The sequence below is a fragment of the Manis javanica genome, chromosome 15 (assembly GCF_040802235.1).
Source record: "Manis javanica isolate MJ-LG chromosome 15, MJ_LKY, whole genome shotgun sequence".
In the NCBI taxonomy this organism is placed as follows: Eukaryota; Metazoa; Chordata; class Mammalia; order Pholidota; family Manidae; genus Manis; species Manis javanica.
In genome coordinates, this window is record NC_133170.1 from 70002037 (window position 1) to 70028090 (window position 26054).

The window sequence follows — 26054 nt, forward strand, 5'->3', positions numbered from 1 at the left end:
GCCTGATGCTCAAAATTTAACACATCCACATCTTACCACATTGCTTTACCCCCACCCTCCTGCTGAATTAACTTTTACCAAGCACAGCTCTATTTATGTTGCACAACTCTAAATATAATCCTTCAGAGGCATCCAACATAAAAATCAATCACTCTAAGCCTGGCATTCAAAAGCATTACTCAATCTAGCCCTATGAGAAAATCAACGGGTAACTTAAAAAAAAAAACAAAAAACTGTACAATGTGTTCACGTACTTTGAAAATATTGAAAAGTGAACCTGATCAAGCACCCAGGGGAGCACCGAGGGCTGAGGTTTTGGTGCACAAGTAGTCAATCTAGGAGCTTCTAGTTAGCAAAGCTCTTCAGCATTAAAAAGCTACTGATTTAGAAAGGAGGGAGGGAAAGAGCCTGGGAAGGGGAAGAAGCAGTACGGAGCAGCGACAAGATGCTCCCTCAGGGCTCCCTCCCTGGCACAAGTCCCCATCCCCTCAGGCCTGCTGAGGGAACCAGCCTCTCTATTTGGCTCTGTTTCCACCATGGTGACCCCACACTTTCCTCTCCACACACCAGCCAATCACCATTTGTAAATGCAAATCAGCCTGTGTCCTTCCCTGTTTTGAAAGCCTGCAGTGGCTCTCCAACACTCTTATAATAGAACCCAAACTACTGGTAAGGCCCACGCGGTCCGTCATCCACTGACCTGCCAGCCATCTGCCTCAGCTCACCCTTTGCCACCACACTTTCAGCCACGCTGGCCTCCTGTCATTCCTCCAAAACACCCAGCTCCCTACTAACTCTAGATTGTGATACAGCTGTTCCCTCTTCCTGGATTTTTTTTTTTTTGAGAGGGCATCTCTCATATTTATTGATCAAATGGTTGTTAACAACAATAAAATTCTGTATAGAGGACTCAATGCACAATCATTAATCAACCCCAAGCCTAATTCTCATGGGTCTCTGATCTTCTGAAGCATAATGAACAAGTTCTTACATGGTGAACAAATTCTTACATAGTGAATAAGTTCTTACATGGTGAACAGTACAAGGGCAGTCATCACAGAAACTTTCGGTTTTGATCACGTATTATGAACTATAAACAATCAGGTCAAATATGAATATTCATTTGATTTTTATACTTGATTTATATGTGGATCCCACATTTCTCGCTTATTATTATTATTATTTTTTTAAAATAAAATGCTGAAGTGGTAGGTAGATGCAAGATAAAGGTAGAAAACATAGTTTAGTGCTGTAAGAGGGCAAATGTAGATGATCAGCTGTGTGCCTATAGACTAAGTATTAATCCAAGCTAGACAAGGGCAACAAAACATCCACGGATGCAGAAGATTTCTCTCAAAACAGTGGGGGTGAGGTTCTAAGCCTCACCTCTGTTGATCCCCAATTTCTCACCTGATGGCCCCCCTGCGACTGTGCCTGTCTTAGGTTGTTCCTCCCTTGAGGAATCTTACCCGTCTCTGGCTAACCAGTCATCTTCCGGGGTCATACAGGGAAATGTAAAGTTGGTAAGTGAGAGAGAAGCAATATTGTTTGAAAAGGTTAGCTTTTTACTTGTTTGCAGATTTACACCCTGTGGCTTCTATGCCCAGCATTTGTCTTGAGGTATCTTTACCATTTGGAAGAATTATGATACTCGGCAATTTCAATATGAGGCACGAATTCTACTTAAGGGTTGTAATTAGGAAGGAAGAAGAAAAGCTATAGAAGTAGCAGACGGAGGAAAACATGGGCCTTTTCCTGGATTTTAAACAACTGTTCTTGTTTGCCCAGGACTGTTCTGGTTTTAGGGCCTAAAGGCCCATGGCCCAAGAACTCTCTCAGTCCCAGGCAAACTGGGATGACTGGCCACCCTATCTGTCAGGATGGATGGTTGCTGCCTGTCACTCAGGTCTCACCTCAAATGCCCTTCCTTAGAAAGGCCCATCTACCTGCCAAACTGAAGTGGCTCCCCACCTCCACCTGACTCACACTCCATCACATTACCCTCTTTATTTTCTTCCAGCATTCACCACTAGCTGGAATTATTTTGTTCTTGTTGTTTACTTTCTTATTGTCTAACTCCCCACACTCTCATATAAGCTCCTTGAAAACAAAGGTGTTACCCTGCTACCCAGACAAGGCAACATAGTAGGTACTAGATCAATAGTAGTGAATGAAGGGCATCTCAGCCATCGGATCATAACTTAAAGAAAATAATGAACCCACAGGGAGAAAGAGGGAAAGGGACCTCATGTGTCCATATCTTTAGGCAGGCACACAAAAATGACAAAATAGCAATAAAATTGTCACTGAATCTATCTAAAGGACAGTAGTCTATAGACAGCTCAGTGCTGCAGGTAGGAAGAACCTCTCAGAACCAAACAGAAGTGGAAATGTAAAAGAAGTCCTCTCAGAAGGTAAAAAAAAAGTTATCAAAGATTCTCAAGCAGAGATGTGCCTAGTGTAGATGTAACCAAATCAGGCAGGAAGAATCCACACCTCAGCTATTCTGCAGTCTTAAAGACAGGAAGTTCCAGTGATCTGGAGCTTCAAAAGGCCTATGACTGCAAGTGGTGGACCCGATTGGAGGCCTCAGGGAATGAAGCATCCTGACATTAATGTCCTTATTTGGGCATCAGAAAGCATGATGCAAGCAGAGGCTTGATAAACACATGTCCTCTTGAAAAGCTCCCACCGAAAGCCAGCTTCTATGCTATCAAGAAGTTCAGCCCAGACTACTGAGGTCAAGTGGAGAGAGAGATTCTGAAGGATGAGCCCATCGTAAACGTTACAGCCCCAGCCAAGCTCCCAATTGCAAAGCTGTGCTGTGACCTCAGTTTCACCATGGGAGAAAGAAACACCCAGCTGAGCTCAGTCTACCTAGAAACCATTGTTGCTTGAAGTCACTTAGTTTTAGGGTGGTTTGTTGAACAGCAGTCTATAACTGAAATACCCTAAAGTCACAAAAATTCTGTAATCCAAATGTTAGAGGATGTTTTGTATTAATAGTTATAGTTAGGCATTCTCTACATTCCATGTCTTTACATTATGTCCCTCACTATATTTCCATAGTCTACGTTACCTAACAATTAGTTACCTAACTCCATTCTGAGTTAATGAGAAATCATCTTTTGAGACAAGCATAGCTAGTTGGATCCTCCTCTCTGATGACCTATTCATTTTAGCCATCCTCCTGTCCTTTAGTTTTCCCTCAATCCTAGGCACTAACAGGCCTATTTTGTAAACCAAATTGAATTGTTCATGAAAAATGATGCAATGAAAGAACACTCGTGGTGTTCAAGGCTCGAGTTTTTTTTCTGATTATTATTTTTTCTGATTATAAAACTAATATATGCTCTCTTCTATAGTTGTTTAGTCTCGTTGAGAATCTTTAAATCTTGCTCTAGTCTACTCTTGACCAAAAAGCTACAGTGAACTTTTAAAACCAGACCCTGCCCAAAGCTCTCCAAGAGCATCCTTCCATGTCACCTAGAAGAAATCCAAACACCTTGCAAGGCCCCACAAGAAATGGCCCTGCTGCCTCTCCAACTGGACCCCCATCACTTGTCCTCTCGTCACTCTACTTGCAAGGTACAGAAGAATGTGCGTAATAAACCACCTTTCATGTAAAAACAAAAACAAAAACACACATGCAAGTTTGTATGTGTTCATATTATTTCTGGGAAGACCCTGAAGAAAATGCTAACATTACTTGCCTCTAGGGAGGGAAACTGGACCAAGAGGCAAGGTAGGTGGTACCATCTGAGTTTTGTTGCTATATGAAAACATTACAGTCATCTCCACTTCCTCAAAGATCATGTTATGCTATTTCACTTTAACAAAAGGCCTGCCATTAGTATCTGTGTTGCTAACTGAAGAAATCCCAAGAAGATTTTCACTTTTACCAAAAAAAGGCAAAAAGTGAAAATTGTGTTCAGTTGTTTTTGTTAGTTTTTCAGTGAGCCTTTACAGAGGCAGTGCCAGCCCCAAGCAGGGAAAGTGGCCCTACCACGCTCCTTCCCCCACAAACTGCACAGCACCTGAACATCAAGCCACCAGAGCTCTGAGTTGTGTGTGTGAGCATCTGGGCTTTATCTCGATTTATTCTGTGCATCCATTAGCAAGATGTGTCCTAAGGTTGTGTCCTAAAAGCCTCAGAGGTTATTTTTTGGGTCTGGAGACACATTTTCCATATAAATTAGTGGTAATTGCTTCTTCACTTCAAGCCATTTTAGCTTACAAAAGGTTTTGTAGAAACATTCTACTTTCAGATAGTGGGGAAACCTGTATCTATTTAAAAAAATATTTTTAAAACATTAAATACAGCTATTACTAATTTTGGAGAGAAACTTATCAGTACTTCCAAGTATCTTGGTGAGATAATAATTCACAGCAAATCTAATTCCTTCCAATAATTATGCTTAGCTACATATATGTGGCAAATATTTGTACTGTTTAGAATCCAAAATTATCATGAATCAGCAAACTGAAGCATTTCAGTGTTCGGCCATAAAAAGGGAATCCTGCCATGCATGACCATCTGGAGGGGCAGGTCTTGAGAGCATTACGCTAAGTGAAATATGTCAGACAGAAAAACAAAGCCTGCATGATCTCACTTATATGTGGAAGAAAAAAAAGTCAAACTTATAGAAACAGAGAGTAGATTGGTGGTTGCCAGGGCCTGCAGGGGGGAGATGGGGAGATATTAGTCAAAGGGGCATAAACCTTCACTTAGAAGGTCAGTAAGTTCTGGGGATCTACTGTACAACATGGTGATTATAGTTAAAATTCTGTATTGTACACCTGAAATCTGCTGAGAGAAGATCTTAAATGTTCACACATACACACACTATGGAGAGGTGGTGGGTGTGCTGACTTGATAATGGTAATCATTTTGCAATATATACATATATCAAATCATCACACTGTATACCTAAAAAATACAGCCTTGTCCATTATATCTCAGTAAAGCTTGGGGGGAAGAAAAGAATTTTAAGGCTAGAACCTTTTAAGTCATCTAATGTAAAGGCCTCATTTTATAAACTTTTTTATCTGGTTTGGCCCAGGCAGTTCACCAGAGGGTTACAGCTAAGCTCTATAATTTGTGAACTTTGAAGCATGTATTTTATTATCTATTCAATAATTCAAATTTTTAAAAATGAAGTTCAAAATACTTCAACATCACCACAGTCTACTCTACTACCTCCCTCCAATTTCTCTCCTTCTTTCACAACTAACCTCTGGAGAGAATTACCTGCTCTTCTCACCCATCCTCTCACTTCACTCCTCACCCAGCTCCATCTGGCTTCCTCACAACAGCTCTTGCTAAGGCTGCCACAAAAGGCCTCCGGATTCTCCACTCAAAAGCCCTCTTTCAGTCTCAGTCTTGGCTTCTCAGCAGAATACAGTGCTGTTAACCAAGTTTTTCTTCTCATAAAAACTTACTTGGGGAGTTAATTTTTAGCTTCTCAAACATAAAAATTGATGAACAGTGGAAAGTAAGTCTTGCCCCACCACTTTCCCTCCCCAGAGGCAACCAGTGCTGCTGACAGCTTCTGGGGATGCTTCCATTCATCCAGCAAATTTTCAGGAAGCACCTACTATGTGCCATGCATTGTTGCAGGTGCCAGGGACATGGCAGTAAAACAAGAGACCAAAATCCATTCCCTCTTGGAGCTGACATTCTAGACAAGGGAGACTGGCAATAAATAAGCAAAAAAGTGGGTAGCAATAAGAGTTATAAAGAAAAATAAAGCAGGGCAGAAAGGGTAAGAGGGACAGGATCTTATTTTATATAAAATAGTTGATATAGAATAGTCAGAAAGGTCTTCTGATAAGGTGATATTTGAGTAGAGACCTAAAAGAGAACAAGCCATGTGATTACCATAGGACGAAGCCCCAGGTGGGAGCACACTTGGTGTGCTGGGGTGTCAGCAGGGAGGCCAGCAGTGGCTAGAGGGGCACGAGACGGGGAGAGTGGTCGACGCAGACAGAGCCCACATGTAGCACCTTTAGTGGGGTAATGGATTTGGGATATACTTTGAAGGTAGAGCAGGCAGCATCTGCTAACTAGACATGGAATTTGGGAAGGGAAAAAAGAGAAATTGAGAGGGTACCCAGAGGTCTCTGGCCAGCACAGGAAGAACACAGGTGCCATTGACAGAACCAGGAACACCTACAGGAGGAGCAGGTCTGCGGCAGAATCAGGAGTTTGGTTAGGAACTCTTAAGCCTGTAGGGACTACCAGACTTCTGAGTGGAAAAGTCTCATATTCTGTGCACATACAGATAGACACCCACATCAATGTGCATCTAGGACTTTCAGGGACAGGTTTTGGCTGAGAAGCAAATTTGGGCTTCTTCATCAGTACACAGAGGTGTTGAAAGCTGTAAGACAGGATGAGCTCAACCAGGAAGCAAGAGCAGACAGCAGGGGCACTGGCATTAGGCTGCGGAGGGCCTGTTAAGAGGTAGGGAAGCTGAGGCTGGGCGGGAACAACCAGTGCCTGGGAAGTCCTACAGGGAGTCCCATAAGCCAAGTGCAAACAGTGACAAGAACGGGGGAGTGACAAACCACACTGAATACTGCTGAGAGGTCAAGTGAAAACAAGACTGTTGACTTTGAATTTAGGAATGTGGAAGTCCCTATAAACTTGGGAAGAGCCTTTTTGGTGGCATGAGGTGAGGATACAAGACTGACTGGAGTGGGTTCAAGAGACAACAGAAGGAAAGAACATAAAAACAGTAAGAATAAACTCTTTCATGAATATTGCTGTAAAGAGGAGCCAAAGGTAGGGGAGTGGAGGTGGGTATGGGTCAAGGGAGTTGTTTTTGCTTTTCAAGACAGGATATCCTCCAGTGTATTTGTTTGCTGTGGGGAATGATCCATTGAGAGGAAGGCTGATAATGTAGAAGCACCACCTGCCACCCCAACTTTTATTATGCAGCAGGTAGCAAAAACATTGTACCTTTACAGAGGGGATTTGGGATACTCCAAATGGGATTTGGGTACACTTGGAAGGCAAAACAGGAAGCATCTGTGTCTTCAACCTAGCTTTTTGTACTAAACAATGTAACTTGGAAATTCATCTGCTTCGGCATATGCAGATCACCTCACGCTTTCTAATGGCTATACAACGTTCCATTCTGTCAGAATACCACAGGCAGCTTGCCAGGTACCTATGTGGAGCTTCGCAAGTCAGCGCTCTAGAAGCTGCTAAACTAGGGGCCAGTTTTTTATTTAATGAAAAATTTAATGAAATTTTTTATTTAATGAAAAATTTCAAACACATGCAAAAATAGAGAGGGTATAACACACCTCCTTATACCCATCACCCAGATTCAACTATCATCCAGATAACGCTACACCTGTTTCACCTCTCCACCTTTCTGCTCAAGCATTTTTAAAGTGTATCCTAGATATCAGGTAATTCCATTTCTGATACTTCACTCTGCACATCTGAAAATGTAGACATCTTCTCATGTAACAAAAATGCCGTTATCATGCTTTAAAAACAAACTAAGAATATCCTTTCATTTCAAATTCCAAATTGTCTCCAAAATGTTTTTTTTTTTCCTTAATGGTTGGTTTGATTCAGACTCCAAAAGTGATTCAAATGTTGTTCCTTTTAATCTAGCCCAGGCTCCTTCCTCTCCAACCTATTTCATGCAACTGGTAGAGGTTATTTTCATTGTTCTGTTTCCTCCAGGGCACATATGGGCTTTTTTGATTGTACAACTGTAGGTCTAAAAATATCTTCATGTTATCTTTACACTTGATTGATACTTCAGTTGACTACTGACTTCTGAAAGCACTGCTCCATTTTTGCATCTAGTAATGCTGAGTAGCCTGGTGCTTTTCTTATTTCTCATCATCCGTGCATGATTTCATTACTTCTGAAAGCGTGATAGTCTCTCTCTTTATTCCTGATAATCTGACATTTCAGGATGATGTGCCATGGTGTAAGCACTGTTCATTCCCTGTACCAGATACCTTTTAACATAGACACCAGTATCTTTAGTCTGATATTTTCCTTGTATTACTATTTATCATGTCCTCTTCTTTATTTTCCCTGTTCTCTTTTTGGAACTTGTTTGTTCTTAAGACTTTAGATGGATTGCTCTTCTACATCTTTTATCTTTTCTCTCATACTTATTGTTCTCTATAAGTTCTAAGTTCTACTTTCTGGAAGATCTCTTATCTTTAACCCCTTTTTAGGTTTAAATTTTGACAATCAGTTTTAATTTCCAAGAGCTCTCTTTCCTTCTCTGATAGAACAGGATGCCATGAAGAAAAAACTATGAATGCAATTATCTCCCCATATCTCACAGAGTAAAAAGAGCTTGTAAAGTGTTCTTCTATTAGCTGTTTTTCTGATTTTTTTTTCTGATCTTTAATTTCATACTAGAGGCTTTCCTCATTTGTCTAGAGATCCTTGGTCATCTACGGTTTAAAACTTTTTTAAAACTTTGTTAGGGTAATATTTAAATGCACATGAGGAAGAGCAGTATGAGGAGCTGCGCCTGGCTTCAATAATCATGCGTACTTAACAACTTTTTTTTTTTAATCAATTCCCTTCGTCTCCACACACACACCTCTCCAAAGTTTTAGGTTCTGTTGGCTGGGGGTTTTTGTGTGTGTTTGCTTTTTTTTTTAAACAGTTGCACACTGACCAGGCATGCTGTGCACTTGGCAGAGGCGTACTTACTGGAAGACATCAAGTATGGGTGATTCACTGGGGCAGCAAGTCTTTTCCTTAAATGACCTCCAATGTCAGTAGGTCGAGATCTTTTTCCCCTAGGCCAGTTTCTTCAGAAAATAAAGTCTAGTCTTTTCTGTGCGTAGCAAGCATCTAGGCACAAATGCTGTGTGCAACAGGAAGGGGAATGACAGTCCCCCTCGTAAACCCTCAGCCTATGCCACTGTCACAACGTCTCTACACCATGCCAATGCTCCAATTCCTAAGACTCTTGCTCTTGGGATTCCCTGGAACATACTTTTAGTTTCAGCCTGCCCCACACTGAAGGGCAAGAAGGGACACTACTGCCTCCATCTTCTAAAGAAGAGGGACAAGAAATACTGCCCAGAGCAGAGGAACCAGAAATAAAGGTTTAACTGTCAGTTACAAAGATAACCAAGAGTAATTAAAATGAATGAAATAAATGCATGAGGAGGAAGAAGGAACAGAAAAGGAGGAACTGAACCAAATCTTCATCTATTCCAGAAAAAAAAAATTCCACACATAATACATGAAGTTCATAAATTAAGAAATAGCAATACAGGCTTTCACTTAGAGATATGAATGTAACCACCAGAATAAAAAGCTGAAACCATTAAAGTAACTGCCCATGGGGAGCATGCCAAGGGGTGGGGCAGGGGAGTCTCACTTTTCATTATGAGCGTGGATGCTACCTGAAGTTCTAATCCATGTGCATGTAATGTACTTCTTTGATATAATTTCTTCTAATTTAACAAAAGCATACCAGGGAAAGGGGGAATTCTTCAATGTTTTCCTAATATACTAAGGATGAAGGCCTAAATCCTTTAGCCAGCTGGTAAGTCTATTTAAAAACAAAAGTTATTCTGATAAGTTCATTATGAACACATGTTCAAGTAGTACAATCTCTAGCAGACTGATTCAAAGATTCACTGTGCCTGGAACATTTTATAAGAAGACAGGAATTAGAGAAAACTGAGAAACTAGATAGAAGGAGAAAAGAATGCATGGTTAAGGTTACTAGACTCCCGACTGGCATTCGCTGGCAAGGACAGAGGCCTGGTTTCCCAGAACAAGTTCCCTTAAAATTTACTGGAAAATTGCTTCAATGGGGTTTTTTTCTTTTTTTTTTTCAGGAATGCTATCATTTTTTCCTAGAAGGAAGCTATAAATTACATTAAAAAAAAAAAAGAGTTTTTGTCACAGACTGGCTTGGGCAATTTTTTGTTTTACAAGTCTATACAACTACTAGGTAGAACAGCGCTATCCACGAGAACTTTCTTCAATGATGGAAATTTGATATTCAGTGCAGTAGCCACTAGCCAGCCACATATGGCTACTAAGCACTTGAAACATGGCTAACGTGGTTGAACAACTGAAGTTTTAACTTTATTTAACTCTGATTAAAGAGCCACACATGGCTCCTGGCTACTGTGTCGAACAAGTGCCAATCTGCACCAACAAGCTCCAGTCCCTTCTCGCCCCTGGCTCTCCTTCTCTGCATTCTACTCACCCTAGCTCACTGTCCTTTCCTAAAACATGCATGCTCACTCCTGAGTGGTCTCCTCTTTCTAGAATGTTCTTCTCTTTCCACTCCCCAACTTCTTCATCTGCTTAACTACTACTCTTCACTACCTAAAATTATCTTGTCCACAGATTTGCTCACTTGTTTATGGTTAATCTTTGGTCCCTCCACCACCACTACCTCAACCCGCCCACCAGCCAGAACACAGCTCCATTTGAACAAGAATCCTGCCCTCCTTGCCCATCACTGTATTCCTGACACCTGTACACAGCACTGCCTGGCTCTCTATAGGCCCTCAGCTAATATGTAATGAATAAACAAATGCTTTCTCACAATTTTAACTGTCGTTTCTCTGAGACTCCCAATATAAATCCATCAACCCAATCTTGCTATGGCAGTTTAGTTCTACCTGTCCAACAAGCCTATGAGCATTTCTACCTAAAAATCACACTGTCTATGCATTAACTCCACTCTTTTGCCAGATTAACCCTCATAAAGCTTAGCTTTGTTTGTATCATACAACTCCAAAACAAAGAAACTTTCAAAGACATCCCAGAGATAAACCAATTTTGAGGCAAGAGTGAATAAATACACTTCTTGGGTCCCTTGTCAGACAATATAAAAAGAAAGCAAATAGAAATGTTGCTACAAAGACACAAAACGAGAAAGTGAAACGTACTACAAGTTCAAAAATGTCCATGAACACAGAATGTCCCTTAGGTGTCTTCTCATTGAGACTGGCAGGAGACCAGATCCAGTAGAAGTATGTACCATCCGAAGAAAGGTGCACAGTGCTCATAGTGCTGCCAACAGGGAGGTGGTTGGCTGGCATTGGCACCACCTGGCACACCTGGGCACAAAAGAGAGGAAAGCGATTAGTGTGACATCTAAATTCTGGTTGATTCTATCAGTTCATCATTAATGCTATTAAGTCCAAATTGAGGATTCAATAGGCTTCCTGGTCAAAATAAAACTTAGTTATCTCTAAGAGTATTATGTGCAAGTTACTTGATAAAAATATCAAAGTTCACACAATGGGCCATGCAACAGATAAAAATATTCTGAATTCAAATTTTGACAGGAAAAAAGTATTTACTAAACACTTTGAATCTACTAAGCCTGTGTGTTTTAATCAAGCATTTATTAAAAAACAAAGTTTCAGAGGAATCGTGCTTTCTGAAATGTCCTTAGTAAATGACGGATTTAGGACAATTATATTTAAAGGACAAGAACCATCTTATTCATCATTAAAGCCCTAGCAACCTGGGTCAAAGTTTAACTCAAAGTTAATTAATAAATATGGAAGGAAGGGGAAAAGGGCAAAGGAAGAAGGAAAGCAGAGAAGAGGGAGAAGGCAAAAGGAGAAAGAAGTAAGAACAGGAAGGCATATGCAAGATACTAACTTAGCACATGAGGGCTCATGGAAATTCACCAAGTCCGTGAGGAAAAAGACAAACACCAACTCTCTATACTAGACATGAAGGCATGTGTTTCTAATACTAAACATCCCTCAGTTTCAGGATAATAAATAAGCATTGCATCATTTCACATTAAATGTGAAGTTATATACTCATTTTCACTGCCAGAGAAAAGCACTTAAAATGAGAGAAAATGAGAACCAAAAAAATTGCTGAATAGGTTATTTTGGGGTTTGTTTGTTTGTTTTTTAAATCCAGGAGTAGTTGCAGAACTAAAAATCCCCAAATAAAAATCAGAGAAGGTCAAATGCCTTTAGGGAACAGTAAGAACGAACTTCAGTTACTCTATCTCTCTGGGTGAGTTATTTGTTTTCCTAAGGTTACTTTTGACCCCTGAACTCATTTCATATGAACTTTTTTCCAGACTTGTTTCGTCTACTTCAAAAGTTAAAAAGTCACTTAGCTGCTGTAACCACACTTTGAAATTTGTAGTGCCAGGAATTCTAGAAAGTTGACAGCTACTGATTGGCCTAAGCTACCCCCAAATTGCTCCAATGCATGTATCTAGTCAGTGACAACACTGTTTTCTTGGACAAAATCAAAGTTTTTGCAACCACACAGAGGAAACTGACATTACTTCAAATGTAAGCCATGTTCCAAGACTTAATATCTGTTTAACTCCCAGGCTTATAATTCTATTTCAAATAACTACTGAAGATATTCAAATCTGTCTGAATTAGTGATAAGAAATGAAGTCAATTGGGCATCTATTTGTTAATTCATTCATTTAATTCACCTAACAATTATTGAGCACTTACTCTGTGCTTTGGAGATACAATGGTGAACAAGACTCTGTCCCTGTTCGCCAGGAAAGGCAGTTGGGTAACAGACAAAAAGAGATGTAACATCCCACTTAAGTCCTGCCCTGTGACTACTCTCAGGGCACTTACTCCACAGATGTTAACTAACTGTTCAGTTCGACTTTGGTTGAAAGGCAGAAAGTTGTAGCATAAAGAGTTCAAACTCTATGCTGACCATGGGTTGAAGGTCTAATGCTGCCACTAATATGTGACCTTGGGCAAGTTACTTAACCTCCCTGGGCTACATTCCTTCATTCAACAATAAACATTTACTGAGTGCTTACAGATAAGGCAACTGAGGCTAGGCATATTCTAAGTTGAAAATGCCATAGTTCCACTTCACAGGTAAGAGAAGTTTATGTAGATTACCTAGACTAGGCCTGGCCTAGACAGAGACACTGATAAATCTTAGTTACTATTACTGTTACCAATCAAATGCTAGGCACTGTGTTACAGTCTAGGAACACAAAGATGAGTAAGACAGTGCAGACCTAAAAGTATGCACGATCTTGGGAAGGAGTTAGCCACCAGCAAGAGTTTCAGTATATTCTAGCAAGTGCTGTCAGGGAGTGCTAGGGGAACCTTAAGGATGAGCTCTGCTCTGACACACAGTGATTTTACCTAAGCTAATTTCAAAGCTCCATTCCCATAGAAAGACTGTTTAGCACAGATTGATTAAGGAAAGGATGCCTTCTGAAAACAGATTTGGTAAAAAAAAACAACAAACAAACAATACAAAAAACCAGCTAGTATTTGATACCATCTACGACTCTCTAGAATTTTCTTCTTAATCATAAAAAGTTTCTTGATGGCCTTAGAAACCCTTAGAGGGCACATTCATTCAGATACTGTGGGAAAACACTAAATCATTAGACAAACAACAGAATGCCCAAATGAGACAATTAAAAGGATGCCACTCTGACAGGAAACCCTAACTGTTTTTCTCAATACTTCTGATGATATCAGGAATTTCCCCTTACTGTCTCCAAATTACAACAGACAATGCCTTGGTTTTCTGTTTACCTGAAGGGTATTCTGGTCAATGACCTGGAAAAGGGAGTGAGGTTTATTATCAAAAGATACAGGCCGGTGGAGAAGACTGCCGCTGCCAAAAGCAACCCATCCTGGCTCCAGCTCCTCATTCCGGCAGTAAACGAAACCTCTGTGGGGGAAGAAGGGCACACGGGCTGAGTCACCAGCTTGCGTCCAAAGCCCACAATGAGCTACAACAGACAAACAAGACTGTCCACCTAATTTTTTTAAATGGCCAAGTATGTAAAACTTCTGAGTAAATACATTATATTAACTTAGGGACTGACAAATTATGGCAAATATTAATTTTTCCACAACAAATTGGAGAGGAGAAAAGGCTGGGGAAAGGTCTAATAAAATATATGTAAGGATAACAAACGTACTTGCTTTTGGCAGCAATTCATAGCTCTTTTATCCCAACTGAAAATCACTGCTAATCCAATGTCACATTCAAGTACAGAAAGATTTAACTAGAAAAATGTCCATTTACCAACATGGAAAAGTCACTAAAAATAGAAATTCTGATCACAGGGGAATTTCTGGCTAGAGACAACGATCTTGGGACTACCAAAGTCTTTACTGTTAAAACAGAGTTGAATTGCATTAATAGAATGAGAAGGGGGAAGTGACAATTAGAGAAAACCCGAATCAAATGAATTTGTTCAGACTTATGACATTACTAGTCAGTCTATAAGGAGTCAGCATGAAGCTCCAGATGTCTTCTTCGGAGATTTATGTAAGGAGGAAAATGTTCCAGCCAAGTCATTCAGCAAATTCCATGCAACTGACCTGAGAGTACCATGTAATCCAGACCCCAATTTGCTTACTCCTCTTCCAACTGAGTTAGTAGTATACAGGTAAAGTCCATCTGCCGTGAGACAGCGTCCCAAGTCAGCATCTGAAATCATTTTTTCATAGGTAAATTATATACATGCTTTTACAAATGAAATGACAAATGTGCTTTTTCTAGTGAAAAAGCCATTAGAAGGCTGAGTGAAAGATAATTTCCTACTTCCAAAATAAGTGCTTCCCTGTGACTTCCAGGGAAGATGGCTCAAACCCCCAAATTGAATATCCAAAATGCATGTAGGATCAGGGACCAAAATCAGGGGAAGAGGTCACATAGTTGTAAGCAGGAGAACCTGGTTCAGTCTGCTGTATGTTTTTTCTTTCTTTCGAATAGCAAAAATACAGTCAAATTTACACATCCCTAGTTCCATCTGAAATGGCTAAGAATATAATACTTTTATTAATGGTTTTGTAGTATAAAAAAAGTGTGAGCTTTTAAGAGCTTTGAGCACTTATTAGTTGATGATGGGCCTCTTAGACCTTCAGTTTCTTCATCTGTAAAATAAGGACATGTACCTCAACAATTACTGTGATCATTAAATGAGATAACACAGGTTAACACCCACATTGCTCTCTGGTACAAAGCCAGTGTTCTACAAATGGCAAGTGGTATTATGCCAATATACTAATGACATACATTGAACAAAAATCCGCTTCTGTAGATTTTCCATCCAGAGATCCTAATTTTGAGTTCTGAGAGCAACACAGCACAAAAGTATAACCTTTCTTCTATTTAAAAACAATAACTATGTTTCCCCTTAGCCCTACTTCCCCAATCTAAAATAAACAGTATCTCTCCATATGACAGTGAACGGCTTACTAGACTAGATTCTGAAGCATTTGCCTTAAAAAGAAAGCTTATATTTCAAACAATATGGCTTCTCTCTCACTTACCAACTTTATATTTCCCTGTATGGCCCCGGAAGATGACTGGTTAGCCAGAGACGGGTAAGATTCCTCAAGGGAGGAACAACCTAAGACAGGCACAGTCGCAGGGGGGCCATCAGGTGAGAATTTGGGGATCAACAGAGGTGAGGCTCAGAACCTCATCCCCCCTGCTTTGAGAGAAATCTTCTGCATCCATGGATGTTTTGCTGCCCTTGTCTAGCCTGGATTAATACTTAGTCCATAGGCACACACCTGATCATCTGATCATCTACATTTGCCCTCTTACAGCACTAAACTATGTTTTTTACCTTTATCTTGCATCTACCTACCACTTCAGCATTTTATTAAAAATAAAAATAATAATAATAATAAAGGGAGAAATGTGGGATCAACATATAAATCAAGTACAAAAATCAAACGAATATTCATATTTGACCTGATTGTTTATAGGTCATAATGCGTGATCAAAACCGAAAGTTTCTGTGATGAATGCCCTTGTACTGTTCACCATGTAAGGATTTATTCACTATGTAAGAATTCGTTCACCATGTAAGAACTTGTTCGTTATGCTTCAGAAGATTGGAGACTGACGAGAATTAGGCTTGAGATGGATTAATGATTGTACATTGAGCATTGACCCCCCTATACTGAATTTTATTGTTGTTAACAACCATTTGATCAATAAATATGAGAGACGCCCTCTCAAAAAAAAAAAAAGTTAAATAAGATTACCTTTTAAGTTATTAAATGAAAAATATCCATGAGCTAGTAACAAAACCAAAGGTTCAAGAGAATGCAAAGCAAATAGGTCAGCTTAACACCCTCATCCTCAGTAAGAAACTAACCAAGGGAGATACTAAAAAGTTACAAAGAGAGAGAATAAAAAGGTTTTGGGTTTTGTATGAAGGTGTAAATTCCAGCCTATAATGTTTAAGAACTTCTTGGGTATTGCGGGCTTTTTGCTTCTCCTGTTGACTCTCATTGAGTCAGTGAAGGTATTAAGTCATATCTAAAAACCTTGCCTGTTCCTCTCACTGCTCTAACTTGGCTGTCTGGAAGAAATGGTGGCCCACGAAAAGGCACAGGCCCTGGGATGGGAGGCACAAAGGTGACCTGTTGCTTAGACTGTGCCCCATGCCCTTACGGTTGCCCAGGAAGGTTGCTCCATTGAGCGTGAGAAATGAAAAGGTATGCAGAGCAAGCTCTGAATCCACACCTAATGCCAGTTTCTTAGAGATTTGCTATGTTGAGCCTTTCTAAAACTTTCCATTTTTTGAATTGAAAAAATGTCCTGGTTTTTAAAAAATTTCTAGTTCATCAGTTATGTAAGATGTAACAACATAATAGCAACAAGTACTGATTACAATAACAAACAGGCTTGGGAGTATACTGGACTTTCGTCAAGCCTGCAACTCCACAGTGGGAGGAGCAGCACAGACTGCAGAGAGGGTCCTACTGGCCCCAGGGGTTTGGTGTGCACAGCACCTGTTGGTACGCCAATACGTGAGTCATGAGGCCTACTTCATCTGGCAAATCAGTGAAGTGGAGATCAACTAAGAAAGCTTCTGCCATTTTTGCTGATACCACAGAATAAACAAATAATACATGTGAAACTGTAAAAACCTTTAATCCAGCCTCCTTTGTTTAAAGGAGATACTTAATTCATGCTCCCTTGAACTCTTTTTTTTTTTTGCTTTTAGTATGGGAGAGTTCAGCAACACATATGCAATAAATTACTAGAAGAAATAGTATCAGGCAGCAAGACCTGACAGTCTATTCATAGACAAAAATTCAACATAAAGGCCAAACTTAAATACCCAGGAGCCAATTCAAGTAATTCATACCTCCTTGCCAGGAATGTATTGATGATACCTTTTCCTTGCAAGAGTAAAACCTATCCGTTTTCTTCCCTGAGTATCAGCTTTTATACTTTTACTGGTAAAGCAGACAAAGAGCACCCTGTATAGGAACCTTGAGATCTTAATTAAAAGGAACACAGAGTTATATCTAAATCATTCGCCTTGGTGATCTAAAACCATTCTCTTCACATCTTAATTTCAATCACAGGACCCAAATCTTATATTACCTTTATTTTCAGAACTGGAGCCAGTGTTGCTATCAGGTGCAGGCAACATGTCTTCATACCCCCATGAGACAATGTGTTTGCCACCGAGCAAACAGGAGGGGGATCCAGGCCCCCCTTCCAAGAGCAACAGCCTAAAAAGGGGAAATGGAGAATCACAAAGATACTAAGACTTGCCATTTCACACACAAAAAAAGTCCACCTACTGTCTCAAAGAGCAGGAAACTAGAATAGTTTTACACAAATATTATATACCTGAAAAGATATTCACACTATATTTTAAATTTAAAAATTACAAAGTGGCACTTAGATAAAATTAAAGCTGTGTGTGAAATTTATGTATTTTATATATATGCATGTGTGTGTGTATGTGTGAAAGGCAGAAAGGGGAAGCTGGGGAGAAGAGGGAGGGACGGAGATGAGAATTAGGAAGCACATATACCAAACCATTAGGAGTAGTATCTTTGGGTAATGAGATTAAAAATGATTTCACTTTTTTCTTTATATTTTAACATATTACCATCTTGAAATCTACAATAAAAATTCATTACAAGCTCTTGCACTTTTTAAAAATGTACAAAAATAAAAATGAGAAATAACACATTGAATGAACACTTTCAAAGAAGAAAAGATGAGACAAACAAAACTCTTAAGATATATATGATAACATACTTATTTTAAAATATGAACCATTAATTGATAAATTCCACAGTCTACTTATAAGAGCCTTTATGCACAATCTTCCCTGTGTAGAAGGAGCGTAAGGATCCAGAGGGACAACTCACCTATACAGCACATCGGCTACTGGCAGGGACCCTAGATCAGTCTGTTTCTGTAATAGATGGACTGTATGGACAAAAGTTTTCAATGATCCCCTACAAATAAAAGGAGGGAACAGAGAACTGTCAAAATTGAAAAGTTAAATAATAAGGTTTGAATGTTAATTTTATTAAATATATGGGAAAGTTCCAAAACGTGTCTACTTCTGCCAATCAGGAGGTATGTTGTCAAAATATACTTGATTCTTACCTGTTATCACTGGCTCACATAAAAAGTTACTCTGTGATGACACAATACCATTTATGCTGTCCTCCTTGCATTAGTAAAGATAAATAATTTTCACCTAACACAGAAGTTCAAACATAAGGCTCAGGCATAAAGAACACGTGGCTATTATGCTTGGATACTGTTTTCATCACATCATTCTCTTGTCTAGGAGAGATTTCATAGCAGGAGGTTATATTTAAAGTCTAACAGCATTTCCAGTCTTATTTTTTAAGTATCTTTGTTAAGTTCATCCATTTTACATAACATCTCACACCAAACTCCATCACATTAAACATGACTGAAAGGGAACACATTCAAATAGATAATACTTAGTGGTGAGAGGTGTGCCTCCCCCTGTTGTGAAGTCTGATTCTAATACTGACTGAGCTCACCACTAACGATTTCCTTTGGTTCCCAGGCTCGAGGCTCTGGGAAGTCTATCACAGGGCAGCATGATCTAAAAGAAGATGCTTTTAAGATGCACAGGACTTACTTACCTGGCCAGATCCCAAGTATAAATAAATCACCACAAGAACATTTCCTAAACTAAATGATCACCTGTATCAGAGGGGCTGAATTCAAATCACTGGCTTTTTCTCTTAGCCAAGACTTTAATTGCTAAGTATCAGGTGCTTAAACCCCAAAAGAAATGGAATTAGCGCTGGACTGAGTAGGCCTAGAGTCTTCCTCTCAATCACCCTTTTCACTGTCTCTGGTGCTCAAAGAATCAAAACCAGGGAACAGGAGAAAGCCAGGAGGCAGCAGAGTATAAAAGCACGAGTGGGGAGTCAGGACACGTGGGCCCTGAAACCTGGCTCTGCCACTCACTGGCCACGCATCCCAGCCCTGTCACCAAATGCCTATAGAGTCTTGCTTCTTCATCCGTCCAACAGGGACACCCCCCTGGGGGTACAGTGAGTTTAAGATAAAGGGGCAAAAGCACGCAGAAACATTTAAAACCATTCAACCGACATACGGTATTAGTGTTTGCAGAGCTCAATCAGATTTTAAGGAGTAAAATTGAAAGTCTTCCCACTGCTCCTAAGTACCTATATGATCTGGGCCCTACCAACTTCATTTCCTGCCCCTCTCCTTCCACCAAGGCATTTCAGCTCCTCTGCGCACTCTGCTGTCAGCTACCCCAAGCACAGAAAGCATCAGAGTTGTGCCACTTGCTGCTCCTCCCTGGAACGCTCTGTCAACTGGCTTTTTTGCATGACTGGCTCTTCCTCATCTCTCAGGCCTCAGTTCAAACATCACCTCCTCACTAAGGCCTTCCCTTGTATCTCTGGCTAACTTTGTCCCCTCCCCCAACCATATGGTCACTCTGTCAAAATATTCTGGTTTGTCTTCTTATACTGAATAGCCCTCTCTGAAATTATCATACACATGCACTGGCTGACAGTTTCTACCTCTCACTCTCATATAAACTCTGCAGTTTGAGGGACCATCTCCCTTGCTTACTGCTGTATCCCCACTGCCTAGAAGACTAAGTGAGCAGTAATTATTTACAAAATGAATCACCCTGAGTCCACTCAACTCAAGACTAGAGGCCATGAGTCCCTATATCCTAGCAGAGTTCCTCACATCAGAGATGTTAGATAAATGTTGGTTGGTTGAATGAACAAACACTTTCAAAACTATTTTCTGGAAAAGTTGTTTTGTCTTTGAGAATATCATTAGCAAAAGTTCAATAAAACGTCCCTAATAACTTCATTAAAGGAGATAAGGTGATAATATTAGCAGAACATAGGAACCATCTTAAACAAAACAACACAACACCCAAGAAGAAAAAAAAACATCCATTTCAATCTTCCTGCTGAGTGGAATTTGGAATTTCAAGTACACGAAGTAATTTAAATAACTATCTGTGGTTCAGATGAAATCTGGGCACATAATAAAAAGTGAGGTTTATTATATCACTTTCAATGACTTAAAATGTTTGAAATTGATGAGTTGATTATTATTCCTAATATCCTAAATTTATTTAAAGATAGTTCTATCTAAAAGCAAATTTTCTCAAAATGGGATTTTTGCATTAATAGCAAATCTATTTGGAGCTGGAAATGGTCTTCTGCATACGCAAAAAATAAATAAAGCCAACAGAAAGCCTTTAGGGAAACTTACCTCAGTACCACCCAATAATGTCTCTAGAATTAAGCTCATGTCAGGATTTCTACAATCAACTACAGTCTTCAGGGATCTAAAATTAGGCTATGACAGTTTGCTCAGGGCAAAGAAACTGACAGTAAATACTAGTGCCACTTTGTCTTAAACATAGCTTGAAATTCAATCATTTGAAGGTCAACTTTGAAGCCATAAAAACAGAAGTCTTATAGCTACGAACTTCATTATCCTCCAAGGAGAATTTTCCCACATATGTTTTGCTTAAAAAAAAAAAAGAAAAAGAACGTAATCAAAGAAAAATTTCTGAAAGGAATGGGATGGGTTAGTAACTAATCTGTCAGATCATAATCCTAACTGGCCTAGAGTAGAACAACTTTCCTTTTACAAATACGTGCCAGAAATCACACAGGTTACTGGGCAAGAAAATGTAGAAATCCTCTCCTGGAAAAGTAACTCCAAAAACATTTCCTATTGATAGTGAATCAATAATGTCATCTTATACATGAAGGACAGCACACTATTAAATTTTGATATACACAGATCTTTCAATCAAACTGATGGAAGGCACGCATAAGGGTCCAGAAATATAATTTGTGATCAAGTCTGTGTGACTGAGTCCAGGTGAGTAATAACCCACTCACTTAATTGCACTCCTTACAGCAACCCATGAAAAAAAACTAAAAGCCCTCCAATTTTTTGACTGTCCTTCCAGGAGAAACTCAGATATAACATCTTCCACTAATTACCTAATGTAAAACACTAGCCATCTAAGGGTGAGCAGATAATGGTAAGGGTTGACTCTCCTTTTTAAGCTGTGTAAACTGTTATCATGGTAGAGCTGAAAGCAAAACCTTGAACTTGGGTTCCAGCTCAGGCTTCCAGTGCCAAGCTTTGGTGAACGCATCTTATACAATGTCAAGGCTATGAAATTCAATACTGAAAACAAAGAAGGCCTTTTGAGTGTTAAGACTTCCATCAGATATGCTCGTCCCCTTATTCACCCACCCAATCCAGGCGGCACATTTGATTTTCCTTACCTGGCACATGCCAAAGCCACCAGGGCAGCAGCAGCATTTTCTTTTTGCTTGTGTGGGATGTGTCGGCCTGTGTCGGAAGTCTCCTCTAGCCAAGAGCACAGCAAAGTTTCAATTCCATTGAGACAGTCAGCAGGCTCCTTGGTCAAGCTCAAAGGCTGGCAGTCGCGAAGGCAGTTCAATAGCACCTCAGCAGTTATGTTACAGAGAGAGGGGTCTGTTCTACTCTGGGACTGAATGAGGGGGAAGACGAGCAGGAGCCCCATCCGCGACGTGAAGGGAGCTTGCTCAGGTTGCTGCAATAAGCCCTGGCGTTTGAGCAGGGCCAGGGTTTCTTCATCACCAGAGCTTTCTCGTTCATGCTGTTCTTCCAAGGCCAACTGGCGCTGGGCATTCCACAGTCCTCGCAAGGCATTGAGGCGGTATTCCAGCAGGCGGGCATAGGCATTGCTCTGATTCCCACAAACAGAGCGCAAACGTTCTGCTAATTCTGCCGGGTTCTTGGTCTCAAATGTTAAAATCTAAGGAAAGAAACAATAAAGAAATTGGTCTGTATTGCTTCACCTTTGCTTTCATCTATGGAAGCGAACAGAACCAATAGTATCTAAAAATGGTCCACATCAAAAATTATTTTAATTGCAACCAAATACAAAAATATGGGCTGTAAAGCCAGGTATCTGCAAACAGATTTTCTTCCCCTCATGTTTCTGCCAATGCTCCTATTAAAAGTGAGATCAGACCTAACTAAAAGAACCCAAATCATGAAAATAATTAAGTGGGAAAGTCAGAAATTAATCTGAGTATTTTAGAAAACTGAGGTATAAATCTTTATTACATGTTTGAGTTATAAAAACAAGTCTCTAACTCCCATTACCAGGTGGGTCCATCAGTAAAAACAGAACAAAATTTTAACATCAAAATCTAATATGCCCAAACCACATATATTTTTGAAACTACAACAAAGACAACTCTTCCTAAAATCTACTATGCCTAATAAATGATTATTTGTTGTTCTTTCATTTTGAAGAACACTCCATTCTTATTACTGCTAATGCATTATTTCAATTGGTGACATGGAATGGACTTATCCAGTTCATATTGGTAGGGGAATCACTACTATTTTCTTGCCAAAACACACAATTTCCAGGAGGCCTCTCCTAGGTTTTCAGCACTAAATCCTTAGTCAACTAAGAAAGGAACCACTATCAAGATAAAGAATCAAAGTAAATTTATGATACAAAGATTTTATGCATTTACATTTGACTAGGTTAAAATGAACAGATTACTGTAACCAACAAATAAAGATAGCACTCTAGGAACAAGCATGTTAAAACAAATTATCAGGTGCCAGAGATGTCTGGTTCTCAGTAGACTAGGAAGTCAGAGTAGGAAAAGGCTTGGAATAAAAGCAGAGAAAATTCTGTCAAGTCACTGGCACTGACATTTTAAAAGGTCATAGTTCACTTTATTTCTCTTACAAACCTGCAAAATACGTTTCCTACCTCAAATTTTGCCCTTAGAAACTGTTAGCCCAGGAAAATAAGAAAATAAGGTGAAATTGCCTTGCTTCGTTAAACATGCAAGTTATGAAATTGAACTGAAAAAATATTCAATTTAAAAATAATTTCAATTCAAAAATTAACTATGTATATAATCTCATTTAACTGATTTGAAAAAAATGTTCATAGTTAAAAAATAAAAGGTAAACAATCCAAACTTCAGTGCCAGCCTATCAGATCAGAAATAACATCCAAATGTCATAAAATTTCAGCTGACTTAGCAATAAAAACTAATTAACTACTGACACACACAACTTCAATGAATCTCAATGGCATTTTGTTGAATGAAAGAAACCAATTTCAAATGTTATATATGTATGACCCCATTTACAAGACTTTCTGGAAAAAAAACAAAACTACAGTGATGGAGAAGAGAAGAAATGAGTTATTGCCAGAGGTTAGGGGAACAGGCAGGTTGGGAGAATATAGAGATAGAGATTTTGATTAGATGCCCTTCACCATCTATTTATACAAAACTGCATTTTCCTAACCTTTTGTCTGAATTCACAAACAGAAATTACCATTTCTCATATGGCAGCAGATAAAATGATTCAATTTCCTTAAAAAATGATAATACTTCAAAGACAATCATCTACCATGAAGCTGCAGTCATATCCAGAGAGGCTAGGCTGCCCTTTTTTTTTTTAGGCTCTCCCCCACTCACCCACCCTGACCACACACACACAAAAAAATCAGTAACCAGCCTCCACCATTACCATCAGCAATCAAAGGCAGAGATATTTTCAGTGTTGTGAAAAATACAAAACTTTAAATTTGATCTTCCCAATTATGAACATGTAAACAAGAACTTTATTGCATTTTTTAAAAAGCTTTCCGATGTTGATTTTGTGATGTCTACCCAATATAACTCTTTGATAAAATATATGTGCCCCATACACATTTTTACTTAAGGTACACTGATCATCCACTTACGTTATATTAAACTACTAAAAAATTTCATACAGGCTTTCATTGGACTCAATAATCGAACAACTCAGTGACATTAAACCCAGCTATTTGTTTTTATTATCAATCTCAAAGATAAGTGCTTCTGAAATATGGTATTTCATGGTTCATAAAATGATTTGCATGACAGAATCTGTACCTAACTCCAAATATTAAGATAAGCTGAAAAAGACCTATATAATACCTCTGCATTTTTCCAATGATTCTATTTTTGTAAGTACTTCACTTACATTTTGGGCATTCCACTTGAAAGACAAACATTCTGAAAGGATCTGAGTTATAATTAATCAAATACTGTATCATATACACACTTAAGTGATTGTTATGTTTATCGATTTAGCTGTTCTAAAGCACACTATCCTTTCAGAAATCCATTAGACAACTCAGCATTACCCATTTCAATGGCCCCTTATGAAGATGAAGAACTGTCTGCTATGCTGCCGTTTTCAGAATTCTACAGTTTGAAGGTCATGACTAAAACCCTTTTATAAAGACATCATACCTTTGGGTTTTCAGAAGCCAGCTATGAAGGGTCTATTCTGGTACTTATGAATATTAAATGATTTGTCTCAGATCCTTATAAAACCCCTGCCCTCAATAACTGCTCTTGACCAAGAAGTTAAAAGATCAAGATGTCTAGAAAATTTATATTTTTCTCTTTAAAAAATGAAAGCTATTTAAGGAACAGGGAAGATCCCCACCATCCTTAATCAGAAGGAAGGGTCACTAACTGTACTTCAGTGATAATGCTGAAGTCGCCCAACTGAGGGAATGACTTTCAAAGTAACTTGTAGCCTTAATGCACTTTTATCGTATATGACATATGTTTCTGAGCTAAGACAACATTCTGGAAAGTCTAATAGAAGGTAGGCAAACTATTCTTTGCCAGCCAAATCTGGCTTTGAACAAGACTCCAACATTTTATGTAAGAACAGTTATACAGGACCAGATAATTTTAGCCAACTTATTTCCATTTTTCATCTGGGAAAATACAAAAACATATACCTGCCAGTCATGATGTAAAATGTCAACATGCATTTCAATAAATGTGGTAATGAATAAACATAGAGAAGCTTTGAAGTAGCAATGAATATTAAATATATATTTAAGGAACTTAACTAGACTAATCAGCAGAAAAGTCAGGATTAGGGCATCAACTACTGTAGTCCTCTAACGTAAATATTAATTTTCATCTACTTGACAGTTCAGAATAGTGGAGATAGACTTCTCTAAAAAGGTCAAGTAAGAAGCTAAAAGATATGTTAAAGCTACTCCTGAAAGAAATAGAAAATACAGTTGACTCTTGCACAGTTCAAACCCATGTTGTTCAGGTCCACTTACATATACAGATATTTTTTTTCAATAAATATATGGGAAATTTTTTTGGAGATCTGTCACCATTTGAAACATTTTATTTTCCTAGCTTACTTTAAGAATATATAATACATGAAAAATAAGAACAAATGAGGCCCAAAGTCAGCAGAAGGAGGGACATAATAAAGATCAGAGGAAATATAAGTAAAATTGAGAAGAATAAAACAATAGAAAAAATTAATGAAACCAAGAACTGGTTCTTTGAGAAAATAAACAAAATAGATAAACCCCTAGACAGACTTTGTAAGAGAAAAAGAGAATTTACACACAAAAACAAAATCAGAAATGAGAAAGGGAATATTATGATAGACACCACAAAAATACAAAGAATTATTAGAGAATACTATGAAAACCTATATGCTAACAAGCTGGATAACCTAGAAGAAATGGACAACTTTCTAGAAAAATTTAACCTTCCAAGACTGACCAAGGAAGAAACAGAAAATCTGAACAGACCAATTACCAGCAACGAAATTGAATCAGTATTCAAAAAACTACCCAAGAACAGAATCCCTGGACGAGAAGGACTCACCACTGAATTTTATCAAACATTTAGAGAAGACATAATACCCATTCTCC

The 26054-nt window shown here is 38.9% G+C and overlaps 1 protein-coding gene across 6 annotated transcripts in view; it reads right to left on the bottom strand.

The window, feature by feature from the left end:
* Nucleotides 1-26054, bottom strand: part of HECTD4 (HECT domain E3 ubiquitin protein ligase 4) — a 171220-nt gene that overhangs the window by 100086 nt on the left and 45080 nt on the right. For all 6 annotated transcript variants that reach the window (XM_073222475.1, XM_073222473.1, XM_073222472.1 and 3 more), the window contains exons 2-7: nt 21580-22097; nt 18154-18243; nt 17372-17502; nt 14338-14446; nt 13540-13678; nt 10918-11088 (exon numbers count right to left, since the gene is read on the bottom strand). In XM_073222475.1, the coding sequence (XP_073078576.1) occupies nt 10918-11088; nt 13540-13678; nt 14338-14446; nt 17372-17502; nt 18154-18243; nt 21580-22097 (1158 nt within the window). The remainder of the gene's footprint in view (nt 1-10917; nt 11089-13539; nt 13679-14337; nt 14447-17371; nt 17503-18153; nt 18244-21579; nt 22098-26054) is intronic.